Source organism: Entelurus aequoreus, linkage group LG03, assembly GCF_033978785.1.
Source record: "Entelurus aequoreus isolate RoL-2023_Sb linkage group LG03, RoL_Eaeq_v1.1, whole genome shotgun sequence".
Classification (NCBI taxonomy): Eukaryota; Metazoa; Chordata; class Actinopteri; order Syngnathiformes; family Syngnathidae; genus Entelurus; species Entelurus aequoreus.
Window position 1 is genome coordinate 93,468,167 of NC_084733.1, and position 17,050 is coordinate 93,485,216.

Genomic DNA, 17,050 nt, shown 5'->3' on the forward strand with positions numbered 1-17,050 from the left:
TATTAGAACAGGAACATGTATGACTGTACTATGCATCAAAGGAGCTACTTTATTAGATGCAGTAATCTTGGCTTCTCTCCGTGGTATTCATTTAATACGTTTATTGTTGTTGGTGGAGAAGTGCGCTCAATCATACGCAAACCCGCTCAAAAAGGTTCATTGTGTCTTCTTAAATGTATTTATATTATCATTTGGTGCAGCCGGGCCGGAGCAGGAGGGGATAGAAAGAGAAAAAAAGGAAGACAGAGGGGGGAATTGTGGGGACACGAGGGGGATAAGACAGAGAGACAACAACAACAACAACAACAGCAAACACAACAATAGAGCAACATCAGCAAATAGGATATGTACAAATATGATGGTAAAAGTGATAGCAAAGACAGGAGGAAGGCTCGGCTCGTAAAACTCCACTGGGACTTCAAAGCGGACGGATGGCAGGATCTGCCCAATTTCCAGACGAACTCTTTTTGAAGTATTTTACAAACTCTTTTTGAACTACTCTACGACCTCTTCTTTTGAACTGTTCGGTAACCAAAGGCAATGCTGTTTACGACCCCCTTCCCTCTGGAAGCAGCTGTGGTCAGGTGGGGGGGGGGGAGAAAGTCAAATAAAGAAGGAGGAGTGCAATCTTTTGGCAGAGCGTGGTGCAAGACTGTGCAGAGAGTACAGTGTTTCCCATAAACTGCCAAGATACCTGTGGCGGTGGGGGCGTGGCCATGGGCGTGGTCAGCATGACATCATCGAGTAATTTGCATAATTTACTACAATGATATGATTTTCTCTAAAAAGGCTCAAAAAATGTATACTTACTAATTAATAATAACAGTTTTGTTTTAAACGTCCATCCATCCATCCATTTTACAATATAATTACAACACTTTATGTACATATTTATATACAGATTTGAACAATAAGTTATTCACTGAAATATATTTATTAATTGTGGTTCTTACAAAAAATATATCTTATAAAATATAAAAGCTAAAATGTCTCTTAAAGCAGTGGTGCCCAACCACCGGGCCGCGGCCCGGTACCGGTCCGTGGACCGATTGGTACCGGGCCGCGGCCGCACAAGAAGTTTAAAAAAAAAAAAAAAAAATTTTTTATTTTTTTTTTCAAATTAAATCAACATAAAAAACACAATATATACTATATACATCAATATAAATCAATACAGTCTGCAGGGATACAGTCCGTAAGCACACATGATTGTATTTATGACAAAAAAAAAAAAAAAACGTTTACTACCCCCCCCCCCCCTTTTAAATTCCTTCCTCTTCTTTCCTGACAATTTAAATCAATGTTCAAGTAAATTTATTTTTTATTGTAAATAATAATAAATACATTTTAATTTAATTCTTCATTTTAGCTTCTGTTTTTTCGACGAAGAATATTTGTGAAATATTTCTTCAAACTTATTGTGATTAAAATTCAAAAAAATTATTCTGGCAAATCTAGAAAATCTGTAGAATCAAATTTAAATCTTATTTCAAAGTCTTTTGAATTTCTTTTAAAATTGTTGTTCTGGAAAATCTAGAAGAAATAATGATTTGTCTTTGTTAGAAATATAGCTTGGTCCAATTTGTTATATATTCTAACAAAGTGTAGATTGGATTTTAACCTATTTAAAACATGTCATCAAAATTCTAAAATTAATCTTAATCAGGAAAAATTACTAATGATGTTCCATAAATTATTTTTTAAATTTTTTCCAAAAGATTCGAATTACCTAGTTTTTCTCTTCTATTTTTCGGTTGAATTTTGAATTTTAAAGAGTCGAAATTGAAGATAAATAATGATCAAAATTTAATTGTCATTTTTTTTCGTGTTTTCTCCTCTTTTAAACCGTTCAATTAAGTGTAAATATAATTAATTATTAATAATAACATAGAGTTAAAGGTAAATTGAGCAAATTGGCTATTTCTGGCAATTTATTGAAGTGTGTATCAAACTGGTAGCCCTTCACATTAATCACTACCCAAGAAGTAGCTCTTGCTTTCAAAAAGGTTGGTGACCCCTGAACTAGAGATACTAAAGAATGCAGAAAAATGGAGGGCAAGGAAGAGAAGCAACCTATATTAACCTTGTAGATTGTTATAGTATCAATAGGTTAAGCTTTGTCAGGATAAACCAGACTGTGATTGGATACTCACTTGTCACTCCAAAGTGAGCATCCAATCACAAGTTGCAATTTACTGAAACAGGAAGTGTTGCGCCACAGAAATCACTTTTTTAACCCACAAAGAAGGAGAAGAAAACGTTGATTAGGTGGCAGATATACAGTGTTTCCCACACATTCATTCTTTTATTTTATTTTTTATTTTTTTGTCCTGTCCAGCTTCTCAGGCAAATCATATAGTTGATGTAGATGCCCATATAGGCTGTTCACATTTACTTTACAAAAGAGAAGTGTAGGATACTTCTCTTGTTGCCTTATTTGTATTTGACCACTACTGTTTTCTGTTTATTTGTTACTGACTGTGGCAGGACACCTCTGCCTCTGTTTCACTTTATGTTGCTGGTAAATAATATGCTTGTAGTAGTAGGCTAAAGTTAAATTATTTAGTATGCACTAATTAAAGGGGCAGAGCTTTAAGAGACATTTTAGCTTTTATATTTTATAAGATATATTTTTTGTAAGAACCACAATTAATAAATATATTTCAGTGAATAACTTATTGTTCAAATCTGTATATAAATATGTACATAAAGTGTTGTAATTATATTGTAAAATGGATGGATGGACGGACGTTTAAAACAAAACTGTTATTATTAATTAGTAAGTATACATTTTTTGAGCCTTTTTAGAGAAAATCATATCATTGTAGTAAATTATGCAAATTACTCGATGATGTCGTGGTGACCACGCCCATGGCCCCGCCCCCACCGCCACAGGCATCTTGGCAGTTTATGGGAAACACTGCATATATATTTGCACGGCCATTTTCAAGAAGGATATTTAAAGAGAAACTACATCTTGTGAGACCATGTCGGCCATGAAATGGGGAAACGCTCGCCATTTCCACTGGAATCAAGCGACTACGAGCGGTACCACTGGCTTATTCGGCGTGGAATGGGTCCTACAAATAGTGAGTTCAAATATTTTATTTCTTTATTTTTTCACGTTTAATACGTTTCTTGCAGTTTCAATGTTGACAGTACCACATAAGATGTGTTTTAATCGCAGACGCGGGTTTATTGATTTTTAAATGCGCCAGAAAATAGCCCGTTTTGTACACTGTTGATGTTATTCAATGCACAGTAAATGCGTTTGTGTATAGCAGGGGTCACCAACCTTTTTGAAAGCAAGAGCTACTTGTTGGGTAGTGATTAATGCGAAGGGCTACCAGTTTGATACACACTTAAATAAATTGCCAGAAATAGCCAATTTGCTCAATTTACCTTTAACTCTATGTTATTATTAATAATTAATGATACTTACACTTAATTGAACGGTTTAAAAGAGGAGAAAACACGAAAAAAAATGACAATTAAATTTTGAAACATAGTTTATCTTCAATTTCGACTCTTTAAAATTCAAAATTCAACCGAAAAAAAGAAGAGAAAAACTAGCTAATTCGAATCTTTTTGAAAAAATTAAGAAAATAATTTATGGAACATCATTAGTCATTTTTCCTGATTGAGATTCATTTTAGAATTTTGATGACGTGTTTTAAATAGGTTAAAATCCAATCTACACTTTGTTAGAATATATAACCAATTGGACCAAGCTATATTTCTAACAAAGACAAATCATTATTTCTTCTAGATTTTCCAGAACAAAAAATTTAAAAGAAATTCAAAAGACTTTGAAATAAGATTTAAATTTGATTCTACAGATTTTCTAGATTTGCCAGAATAATTTTTTTGAATTTTAATCATAATATAAGTTTGAAGAAATATTTCACAAATATTCTTCGTCGAAAAAACAGAAGCTAAAATGAAGAGTGAAATTAAAATGTATTTATTATTCTTTACAATAAAAAAAAAAAAAATTTACTTGAACATTGATTTCAATTGTCAGGAAAGAAGAGGAAGGAATTTAAAAGGTAAAAAGGTATATGTGTTTAAAAATCCTAAAATCATTTTTAAGGTTGTATTTTTTTCTCTAAAATTGTCTTTCTGAAAGTTATAAGAAGCAAATTAAAACAATTAATGAATTTATTTAAACAAGTGAAGACCAAGTCTTTAAAATATTTTCTTGGATTTTCAAATTCTATTTGAGTTTTGTCTCTCTTAGAAGTAAAAATGTCGGGCAAAGCGAGACCAGCTTGCTAGTAAATAAATACAATTTAAAAAATAGAGGCAGCTCACTGGTAAGTGCTGCTATTTGAGCTATTTTTAGAACAGGCCGGCGGGCTACTCATCTGGGGCCGTACTTATCAAGCTTCTTAGAGTGCCATTTTACACTTAAGTCCTGAGAATTTGCGAAATTTAGTCCTACTCTCAAACTTAAGAATAAAAGCTTTTTATCAACGTACTTAAGTCTAAGAATCACTCCTACTCTCCACGATATTTAAGAGACCTTCAGAGGTGTCTTAAGTGGTTAGGAGTTGCCAGCAGGGGATGGCACTGAGGCGAGAGAGACGTGCGCCAACGTTCAGGGAACGGAACAATGTTTTGTTTTTTTTGATGACGGGCAGCTGATCAAACGGTATCGTTTAGACAGAGCGGATATTATTTTTGTCACAGATTTAATACTTTTCGATTCCTTGTTGATTTCTGCATGTGTCTGCAGTGGGCTAGTATATATAGAGCCACCCACACCAGTTTCAAATGAGTTGCCTAATTAATGAATTGGAAAGAAAATGTTATGACAGTAGCGTATGTGTGTGGCCGTGAGGTGAGTGACGTCAGTGAGTGTGTGGGCGAGAGAAGAGAGGGAGCGGTAGCGTGAGTGCCGGCGGGGACTAGTTTGTTTTGTATTATTTTGTAGTTTATTGTCAAAATATACACTCCCATTGTCCACTTCAATATTTCCAAGATATTTCTTTATTCTTAGACAACGGATTCCCTTCCGTGATTGGTCATTTCTATGGACACAGAAATGACGTCACCTAAAATTGCGTTTACGGCACATAGTAATGTCGTAATTCAGCTCTGAGTGGGACACTTAAGATTCAGTCCTACACTTCGCTGAAAGTGTGAGTAAGACGCTTGATAACTAACTTTTAAGTGCAGCTTTCAGCCAAGAATTTATTTACTCTTAAGTCAACTCTTAGCAGACTTCTTAGGAGTAACTCTAAGAAGCTTGATAAGTACGGCCCCTGGTCCTTACGGGCTACCTGCTGCCCGCGGGCACCACGTTGGTGACCCCTGGTGTATAGTATTTCTCCAGCCATGGTCATGTGGTGACATCAATTGTGGTATTTTGAGAGGTCATCATTGAAGTGGGACATCACTGAAGGCCTAGGTGGGAAACGCACCCCCCCCCCCACCACTGTTCAAAACCCATTCTAACCAACTACCATCCACCTTGAGGTTTTCTATAGGAGTGTCAAGTTAAATGTGTTTCATTGTTATGAAGAAGTAGTTCCATCTGTGATTACATGCAAGAAAAAAGGACAGGTGTGTCTCACCTGCATTAAGGGCCAAAGCAGGAGCATAAAGGACCACCCCCATATAAATGACCTGCAGAGGCAGGGGAAACTTGTTAGCGCATGAAGTCAAGTGTTTTGTCTAATGATTAACATTAAAACTAAACCTCATCCCACCAAAATAAAATAACAAAAAAAACACTTAGAACTATTTAAACCTATATTCAATTTTACTGTTTAATTTTTTTTAATGTCTTCATATTCCAAGTAGTATTTGACAACACAATTGAACTGAAACAGGATGTAGAAACGCGTACATACCATCTGAAAGATGAAGGTCATAGTCCCACATATGCGGACTGTCTTGTTAAAGCGCAGCTCCAGATACTGATGGGGAGAAAAACAAGTTCATGACACTAAAGTGGATGGCGGATAAATCAGCTTTTACAATAAACAATATGGTTATAAAACAAGTAAAAAGTTGCCAACATGAAAGATCTCAGATTATACAGTCAAGGAAAGTATTTCATCCCCTGCTGATTTATTATGTTTACAACCTTACTCACACTTTAAAAGTGCAGATTTTGTGTGGCCATATTGCAGTCTACACGTATCTCTTATGTGTGACTGCCATCATATTGCAGTCTACACGTATCTCTTATGTGTGACTGCCATCATATTGCAGTCTACACGTATCTCTTATGTGTGACTGCCATCATATTGCAGTCTACACGTATCTCTTATGTGTGACTGCCATCATATTGCAGTCTACACGTATCTCTTATGTGCGACTGCCATCATATTGCAGTCTACACGTATCTCTTATGTGTGACTGCCATCATATTGCAGTCTACACGTATCTCTTATGTGCGACTGCCATCATATTGCAGTCTACACGTATCTCTTATGTGTGACTGCCATCATATTGCAGCCTACACGTATCTCTTATGTGTGACTGCCATCATATTGCAGTCTACATGTATCTCTTATGTGTGACTGCCATCCTATTGCAGTCTACACGTATCTCTTATGTGTGACTGCCATCATATTGCAGTCTACATGTATCTCTTATGTGTGACTGCCATCCTATTGCAGTCTACACGTATCTCTTATGTGTGACTGCCATCATATTGCAGTCTACACGTATCTCTTATGTGTGACTGCCATCTACTGGTCACACTTATCATAACACCACGTATTAAATAAAATAGCTTTGAGGTCGGTAAGCACAACCAGAATTATTCCGTACATTAGGCACACCAGGTTATAAGGCGTACTGTCGATTTTTGAGAAAATGAAAGGATTTGAAGTGCGCCGTATAGTCGGTAAAGTACGGTATGTTTTGTTTTGATCCTTACTTCGTAGGCGCTGGAGAGCCGCAGTCGGTAGAAGACCGGTATAAAAACGTGTGCCGGGATGAGTAGACCCAAGAAGTAGGAGCAGCCCAAGAACCAGTACTGAGTCCCAAAGGTGTACACTTCGGACGGCGCCCCCAGAATTGCCACGGCCGACTGGAAGGTGGCGAGCAGAGACAAAGACACGGGAAGGCAGCTCATGGAGCGGTCGGCCATCAGGAACTCCTGTTGGGGAAAAAGATGTCCAAAATGATTGGGACTGAAACCCGCGATGCATGTTTTTTTCCCCCGCCGCAGGCCCACCTGTGTCGTGCGCTGGCGTCCGCCGGAGAAGGCGTAAAAGAGGCCGATGCCGGCCGAGGCCACCAGCAGCAAGGCAAAGATGACGTAGTCCACCGTGGTGAAGTGCATCTGGACTACTCCCCCCATGACGAGTCTGCCGGGAGTCCTGGGCTGAGGTGTTTGTGGAGGAGGCCGTTCTAGCGGCGGCCCTTCAGGACGCTCACAACGCTACATGGGCCCATTGTGGGGGTTGGAAAGCTGGAGGAAAGAGAAACAGGGCGATGAGTGGGTGATAGTGGATATGCAGGGCTGGAATTGAACCACGGGAACCGCCGAGGCCGCCCTCGTCATTTGCTGTCATGCCATCACAAATTGACCAGCATCTGCGGCAAGAACATGCCGTGGCCGCCCTCGTCATTTGCTGTCATGCCATCACAAATTGACCAGCATCTGCGGCAAGAACATGCCGTGGCCGCCCTCGTCATTTGCTGTCATGCCATCACAAATTGACCAGCATCTGCGGCAAGAACATGCCGAGGCCGCCCTCGTCATTTGCTGTCATGCCATCACAAATTGACCAGCATCTGCGGCAAGAACATGCCGAGGCCGCCCTCGTCATTTGCTGTCATGCCATCACAAATTGACCAGCATCTGCGGCAAGAACATGCCGAGGCCGCCCTCGTCATTTGCTGTCATGCCATCACAAATTGACCAGCATCTGCGGCAAGAACATGCCGAGGCCGCCCTCGTCATTTGCTGTCATGCCATCACAAATTGACCAGCATCTGCGGCAAGAACATGCCGTGACCGCCCTTGTCTTTTTACTTGGGGTGTAACAATAAACGGTATAATGATGATTTGCGATAAATTCCAGACTGTTAGTGATACAATAAGTGTCAGGTTTAAGCACCAAATTATCTATTAAACAAGACAAGAAGCAAGGAATCAGGCAGAGACAGATTTAAATTTTGCTCATGAGGAGAAGAGTATTGGGCTGCACACTCAGTTAGAGTCTCCCACCACGCTCTAAGGCAGTGGTCCCCAACCACCGGTCCGGGGGCCGGTACCGGTCCGTGACGCATTTGCTTTATAAACATTAAATAGTTTTTAAAAGGACTGCATTTTCTCCGACTTAACTTTGGCCCGTCCCACCAGACCAGGGGTGTCAAACTTGTTTTCATCGAGGGCCACACCGCAGTCATGGTTGCCCAGTAGGGGGCCGACTGTATTTTGAATTTTTCAATTTTTTAATGTAAAGAGTAAATTTAAAAAAAAAAAGCCAATTTTACCCGTTTTTTTACTGAAAAAAACTGGCAGCTTAGTTGCCAGTAAAATATCGTACTGTAAAATATATGGTGTTTTTATTATTATTATTTTTACAACATAGAATAGAATAGAAAGTACTTTATTGATCCCTGGGGGAAATTCAGCACCACAGTTCGCTCACAATAGACAATAAACACTTAGGTATTTTTTACATGTGAATAATATAAATACAGTCAATTATACAGCATTATTCACATGTGAATAATATAAATACAGTCTATTATACAGCATCATTCACATGTGAATAATATAAATACAGTCTATTATACAGCATTATTCACATGTGAATAACATAAATACAGTCTATTATACAGCATTATTCACACGTGAATAACATTAATACAGTCTATTATACAGCATTATTCACATGTGAATAATATAAATACAGTCTATTATACAGCATTATTCACATGTGAATAATATAAATACAGTCTATTATACAGCATTATTCACATGTGAATAATATAAATACAGTCTATTATACAGCATTATTCACATGTGAATAATATAAATACAGTCTATTATACAGCATTATTCACATGTGGATAATATAAATACAGTCTTTTATACAGCATTATTCACATGTGAATAATATAAATACAGTCTAACAATAAGTCTATTTTTTTAATTACCGAAAAACTGTCATTTATTAATGCATTTTAGGCGACAGGAAGTCAGGCGCATGCGCACTAGCGTCGTTTGCCTTGATAATCATGGCGGACTAACGACACGGACTTTGCTCGGGAGATTTCCCCTCGGAGTAAACGGAGCCTAGTGCTTGGTTTAACCTAAGTTTCCCTCGCTTCCCGCCGTGCGTTTAAGTGCACACTACTGTGTTTGGATGGAGACAGGTGTGGACAATATTGGAGACACTTGTCCCCACACTAAAAGTACACAGAAAACTATTTGATGCTGCTTTTATTTTTCTCAATACTTCGTCTGTCAGCTGCTGTGACTGACAGTTAATGAGGTGAGGAAACATGCCAGCAGGCGATGTGTCCTGAACGTTGTCACAACTTGTTTATAAAGTATTTACTTTGTTTACTGGGATGTTCAATCCTCTATATAACTGCAAACTGTATCAGTGTTCAAATAACATCAATACTAGCTCAAATGTTTTGTCATCTCATCCAATGGGACGCAGGCTGTGAAGATTGTGTATTCGATGTGAGAGGTGTGACTCCTTTTTATTTTTGTTGGCCAAACTGTTGCTGGGCGTTTAAGAGCGCACTGCTGTGTTTGGATGGAGACAGGTGTGGACAATATACAGCCAAGGAGAAAACTATTTGATGTCGCTTTTATTTTCTCAATACAGCGTCCATCAGCTGCTGTGACTGAGAGTTAATGATGTGAGGAAACATGCAGCAGCAGGAGCATAAGCTAATTAGCTCTCTGTAATCACGACACCGGCGTTAGCGCTTATAATAACAATATTTCTAATACTTAGTTAATATTCAGGTCACAAGTTGTAAATGGAGTATTGCTGGTGGCTTTTGGACGTTTATTTGGAGGGCTTTTTGGACAGAATAGTGCACTTTCATTAGCTGCATTGTTAACCACCTCTTACTTGCCATATTTTACGACTTTGAATGCATTAAAATGAAAAACATATGTGTGCTTGTCTTACATAAGGATTGTGAATAATTGGAAAATTACCAAAAAAAAAGTGCAGTATATAATTTAATGTAGATTTAAATCACAGGTTTCCTTTCATTTCACTATGTAAAAGTGCTTTGAGTCACTAGAGAAAAGCGCTATATAAATATAATTAACTTCACTTGTCATGAACGTTGTCACGTCACGTCACATATACATAGAAAAAAAAAATATATATATATACTGTATATATATATATATATATATATATATATATATATATATATATATATATATATATATATATATATATATATATATATATATATATATATATATATATATATATATTTATTTATTTTTTTCTATTAATCTTCACATGTCTAACTTGTATTTTATTATTTATCTCTACACATAATTCTTACTATTTTACAAGTTTTATTATTTATTTTCCAACGTTCCTCAGGTGAGCCACCCGCCTCAGGGGTTATCGGCCGTGCTGCGTGTCAGCGTCCTGGTGGCCATGGTCTGATGACCTCCTGGTGCAGGTGTGATAGTGTTTACTCACATGTCTCCTCTGTACTCAGACATGCAATCATTGGTCCATATAGTTGCATAAGTGTGTACGTTGTGTGCTGTGTTTGATTGGATTATTTTCAACATTTTTGCAAGAGCAACATGCTTTGTATTTATTTGTCTGCGCACAGAAACATGCAAGCTGTCTTTTCATGCATCATGGCCAACTATGGAAATTAGATGATATAATATAGAATATAGATTGAATCCTGTGGGAAACACTAATAGTCATTCCATTCTGGAAAATGAATATACTGTAAACCAAAGGTGCCCTAAATAAATGTAATTCATGAGCCTGAAAACGTCTAAACACACTGGACATTCCACTCTAAAGGTCCCGTTTCCCAGGCAACGCTCAGTCTAGTCCTCCTTGCATCCACCTTCATGTCCGCGGTTGTTTTTTTTTAAAAATACAACCCCTGTGACAATTACATTTGGATTGTATGAGACTTGAGGTTTCTTTCTTTTTTTTGCCATTTTGCCTATCATTGTTAGAGACAAGAAAACACGACTTTTTTTTTTTAGATTGTAGAGATAAAAATAAATCTAATGGGAGTCCACCGTGTTGCCTTCAAAGACCTCGGAAACAACTTCAAAACGCTTCATTAAAGTTTTACACACACGCTGTAAGTATATACTGTCAATTCCTAACTATGAGCCGCTACTTTTTTTCCCCTACGCTTTGAATCCTGCGGCTTATAAAAAGGGCGCAACTTCTTTATGGGGTTTTTCAACGCAAAAATGGCCAAAATTCAACAAAGTGTTATCAATAGTGACAGAACCAGATTTTTTTTACATATATCCATATTTAAGTGTTGCTTCCTTACTTCCATAGTCATATTACAAAACAGCTAGTGTTTTTCCAGTTCAGTCTACAATGTACTGTGTGTAGGCCTTGAAGTATTGGAATGAAAACGAGGAGGGGAAGAGGGGGGTAGGAGAGAACGTGAAGGGGGAAGCGGAGGCAGACCGGGGAGAGCCACGCATCTGAATGGGTTATGCAAGGCTGGTCTCATTATTGTCAAAATATTTGAGAATAAACCACAAAATACCAACTACTGCCTGGTGATCAATTTAAACTTCAGCTTATGTGCCATCAAAAGAACTTGGGAGTGACCAGCAACTTAAATTCCCTGGGAGGAAGAGCTGGTCAACGCAACAATAGCCACTGACTATATAACTGCGTGTTGTTGTTTGTGCTGTGGCGCCATCTTCTGACCACGTGAATGGAGTACGGTTGGCGGTTTTAAAATACATTGCGCCCATTAGCAGCAATGGTAATTATTACAATTAGAATGCAAAAATGTTTTAAAAAAAAGTGTGTTCTTATCTCTCATACATGCCAGGGCCCATTTTAAATAAATCAAATAATCGAACGATGAATGAGAATTTAGTGGGTAACTTTTCCTGCGTCTGTAATCAGGCGTTTGTACTACATGCACATAAACAGTCGTGATAACCCAGCGGTTATTTTTTACCGTACTTCATAACTGCCTTTTGATAAACTTATGGAAGGATTAGCATTGGCTTGCTGGCTAGCTTAAATGCTAACATGAAAACAAGAAACCTTAACGTATTGTCCCCAATAAGAAACCCAATGTAAACTTTTCCAAACACATTACTGTCTAAAGCACCAAGATACAGTATAATAATAATAATAATAATAATACCTGGGATTTATATAGCGCTTTTCTAAGTACCCAAAGTCGCTTTACATGTTAAAAACCCATCATTCATTCACACCTGGTGGTGGTAAGCTACTTTCGTAGCCACAGCTGCCCTGGGGTAGACTGTATGATGTATGATCATAAAGGCACAAAGTTTGGAATTTAAACATTTCAACATAAAGTAAACTTATGTGACGTCACTTAAAAAGGTCTACAAATTAAAAATGGAAGAAGATAAACACATTTAGACGCAGAAATTAAAATAACTTGGCTGTTATGAAGCCAGAACAATATTTGATGTTTCCTCTGCCGAGAAAGTATAACATTTTATTGTGAAAAGTACTTTTTGAGCAGATTCCGCGGCCATAGTGATAACCGTCATCATTTTGGTCACAATAACTTTATTTAGCCATTTTATTTTTTGGGTTCTGAATGTGTAAAAGTCAAAATAATCATCACAATAATTTTTTTATCCATATTGAAATCACGATTATTTACTATGTTATGTAACACATTTTGTATTGCCCTTTCTATTTTAAACAGAGAGTACGAGATCTGGGCTTTCTTTTCAAAACAAAACTGAACAAAACAAAACAAAAAAAAACAGTTATTAAATCAAATTGACAAAAGACAAGAAGCTGACTAAAAATAAGTATGCCATAATGCAATCGTAAAGTGCAAACAAGTCAAAACAATTAGAATAATCCTCGTCTCCATGGCGACAAAGTATGTTTTTTTACAAGTACCATTATCACTGGAGGACGAGGAATAGCTAAACATGCTTCACTACACACCGTAGGAGGATACAATGTAAACAAATGCCATGAGTGGATCCACTGTAATGATACCGAGTACAAGAGCGTATCTGGTCGATACTACTATGATTACATCGATATTTTTTATCGTAACAAAATCTTTTTTCCTTGTTTTTAAATTCATATTACGTTTATAAAGTCAGTAAATACGTGAGGAATTTGAATATGACCAATGTATGATCCTGTAACTACTTGGTATCGGATCCATGCCTAAATGTGTGGTATCGTCCAAAACTAATGTCAAGTATCAAAGAAGAGAAGAATAAGTGATTATTACATTTGAACAGAAGTGTAGATAGAACATGTTCAAACAGAAAATAAGGAGATATTAACAGTAAATGAACAAGTGGATTAATAATACATTTTTATAAATCATTCTGTCAGTTTGTTCTTTATAAAAGGACAAACTGTAAAAAGTGATTATTAATCCACTTGTTCATTTACTGTTAATATCTGCTTATTTTCTGTTTGAACATGTTCTATCTACACTTCTGTTCAAATGTAATAATCACTTATTCTTCTCGTCTTTGATACTTGACATTAGTTTTGGATGATACCACACATTTAGGCATGGATCCGATAACAAGTAGTTACAGGATCAACCAGCCAGTTTTACTGATGCAGCTAAATAAAACAAAGCAGGACATTTCAGAGGCCACGTTTAAGCAAACAACAACAAAAATGTCGTTGTGTTATTGTAATAGAGACTCTATTATTCCTTCACTATTTCAATGTGTGGGAGATTTATTTCTATTATTCCGTTGGACACCCCCCACTGTGCTCATGGGAGGCACAACTCTTATATTTCCCTGAAGCAACATCTCCCCCGCCATGCACTGGACATGCTGATGAAGAGCCAGCGGGTGTTGTTGAGAGGTAGACGTGGGAAAGCAGGGCAGCCGCAAATTGAAGATGAGGATCAATCATGTTGTAGGGCTGCACAATTAATCCCATTTCAATCACGGCTTTTGGCTGCCGCGATAAAAATGACGCCGATTGTCGGCCATGTTTAACATTTAAAAAGCAGGCCGCGTTGCATATCAAATCAAGCACTTTCACAACGCATTACACAGTGTTGAAGCCGAGCGTCTAGGGCAGTGTTTTTCAACCTTTTTGGAGCCGAGGCACATTTGTGTCCATTGAAAAAATGCGGAGGCACACCACCAGCAGAAAACATTAAAAATGTCAACTCTGTAGTTGATATTGACAGTAAAAAGCCATTGTTGTAATTGTTGGATACGACTTTAAAGCATAAGCAAGCATGCATCACTATAGCTCTTGTCTCAAAGTAGGTGTACTGTCACCACCTGTCACATCACACCCTGACTTATTTGGACTTGTTTGCTGTTTTCCTGTGTGTAGTGTCCTGCACTCCTGTTTTGTTGGCATTTTCTTGTAGCAGTTTCATGTCTTCCTTTGAGCGATATTTACTTTGTTTTAGCAATCAAGAATATTTCACCTGTTTTTACCCTTCTTTGTGGGGACATTGTCGATTGTCATGTCATGCTCGGACGTACTTTGTGGACGCCATCCGCTCCACAGTAAGTCTTTGCTGTCGTCCAGCGTTCTGTTTTTGTTGACTTTGTAGCCAGTTCGGTTTTAGTTTTGTTTTTCCATAGCCATGCCTGAGCTTCAATGCCTTTTTTAGGGGCACTCGCCTTTTGTTTATTTTTGGTTTACGCATTAGATACAACGTTTACAAAGCAATTAGCTACCTGCTGCCACCTACTGATATGGAAGAGTATTACACGGTTACTCTGCCCAGGTCTAGACAGCACCGACACTCAAAAACAGCACTTTATTTGCAGACTATCATTACTGGTTTGCATAAAATAGGTACTTTTTAAAAAAAAAAGAATCAAATAAAATAAGATAAATAAATTAAAAACATTTTCTTGAATAAAAAAAGAAAGTAAAACAATATAAAAACAGTTACATAGAAACTAGTAATTAATGAAAATTTGTAAAATGAAGTGTTAAAGGTGAGTATTATTAGTGGAGCAGCAGCACGCACAATCATGTGTGCTTACGGACTGTATCCCTTGCAGACTGTATTGATATATATTGATATATAATGTAGGAAGCAGAATATTAATAACAGAAAGAAATGGGGGGAGGGTTTTTTTTGGGTTGGTGCACTAATTGTAAGTGTATCTTGTGTTTTTTATGTGGATTTAATAAAAAAAAAAAAAACAACAAAAAAACAAAACGATACTGATAATAAAAAACCGATACCGATAATTTCCGATATTACATTTTAACGCATTTATCGGCAGACCGATATTATCGGACATCTCTAGTTCCAAATGTAGCAAAACTAGACTAATTCAAGTACTTTATAACTTGTTCAATTTGCAATGCCGTAAAAAAAAAAAAGGCACAATAACACCAGAAACAGATGCTAGATTTGTTGCCAGTTGTTTTTGATAAGAGTGATAAAAAAAAGTAATTTAAGTACATTGAACAAAAGCAGCATCAAAATGAAATATTTGAGCAAAACAATATGTAAGAAAAAAATATGTTAGTACTATAATTAAATGTATGCATACATTTTTTTTGGCCTTTTTTCAAGAAAATATATGCATCATAGCTTATAATGTGATGATGTCATATTGACCACGCCCCCACCACCACAGGTATCTCGGCAATCTAAGCACAGTATCTTCAATGCCATCAGGGGGCGCCACGCCAGTGCCACAAATGTTGGAGGAAAAAATAAAAAATAAAATAAAATAGTTGGTACTATTATTTCTAAATACAAAAAATAATCCCACGTTAATTAAAATGCAAAGTAAAGCCTATTTAATAGAAATATTATTTGTTACAACATTACGCCCCCCCCCCCCCCCCCTTCCCGTATAATGACTCTTTTTGGACGTCACCACTTCAAAAAAATCAACACAAGATGTCAAAACGGCCAAAACTGTCAGGTGCCCAGGGAAGAAAAAAGAGAAAAAAAGAGGAGGAGAAACGAGAAAAAGACAGAGGTAGCAGGTAGGTAACGTTAGCCTACATGAAATTATTTGTCTGTTACAGAATGTGATAGTAACCTCTGGCTTTTTAGCATTAAGCTAATGTTACATGATTCGGCAATTGCTAATCAACAAATAGCTAGTTCTGTTTTAACGTCGGGTTAATATTGTGGAGGGGGCTAAATTGTTATGGAAAATAATAATGTAACGTTAGGTAATTACAGTACTCCCACCTTACATTCCTCAGGGACATTTGTATTAGATCTTTTAAGCAGGTGTTTTCTGTTGACATTGTTATTGCCTTCTGGTTAGCTAATGTTTGCCCTGCAGGTAATAGTCACTTTTCCACCCCTTTATATATTAGGTATAGTTGTAAGCCTAGTTATTAAAGTGCACATCATTAATGTTAATTAAGCAATATCACATGAGAGGGAATGCTGTCATGAGCACTGCTGTGATTCGGTTAAAGATAATCATAACATAACATTCTCATATAATATGTTAATTTGCTTTCTTTAAGCAAAAAAAAAAAAAAGGTCAAAGACAAAGCTATTCGGTTTCTTGTGAGTATATACACTTCACTGCCGATGTGGGGGGGCGCCACCTAAAATCTTGCCTAGGGCGCCAGATTGGTTAGGGCCAGGCCTGAATATAGCTACAAATGAGGCATAATAATGCAATATGTACATATAGCTAGCCTAAATAGCAAGTTAGCATCGATTAGCTTGCAGTCATGCAGTGACCAAATATGTCCGGTTAGCACTCCACACAAGTCAATAACATCGACAAAACTCACCTTTGTGCATTCACGCACAACGTTAAAAGTTTGGTGGACAAAATGAGACAGGAAAAGAAGTGGCATAAAACACGTCCTAGAAAGTTATACATGTAAACAAACTAAGGTGAGTTCAAGGACCGCCAAAA

At 37.2% G+C, this 17,050-nt stretch overlaps 1 protein-coding gene across 1 annotated transcript in view; it reads right to left on the reverse strand.

Annotated features, from left to right (window-relative positions):
- Positions 1-17,050, reverse strand: part of slc5a6a (solute carrier family 5 member 6a) — a 62,674-nt gene that overhangs the window by 25,905 nt on the left and 19,719 nt on the right. The window contains exons 2-5 of the mRNA XM_062043272.1: positions 7,196-7,432; positions 6,896-7,117; positions 5,859-5,924; positions 5,580-5,631 (exon numbers count right to left, since the gene is read on the reverse strand). Of these exons, the coding sequence (XP_061899256.1) occupies positions 5,580-5,631; positions 5,859-5,924; positions 6,896-7,117; positions 7,196-7,321 (466 nt within the window). The 5' untranslated portion in view covers positions 7,322-7,432. The remainder of the gene's footprint in view (positions 1-5,579; positions 5,632-5,858; positions 5,925-6,895; positions 7,118-7,195; positions 7,433-17,050) is intronic.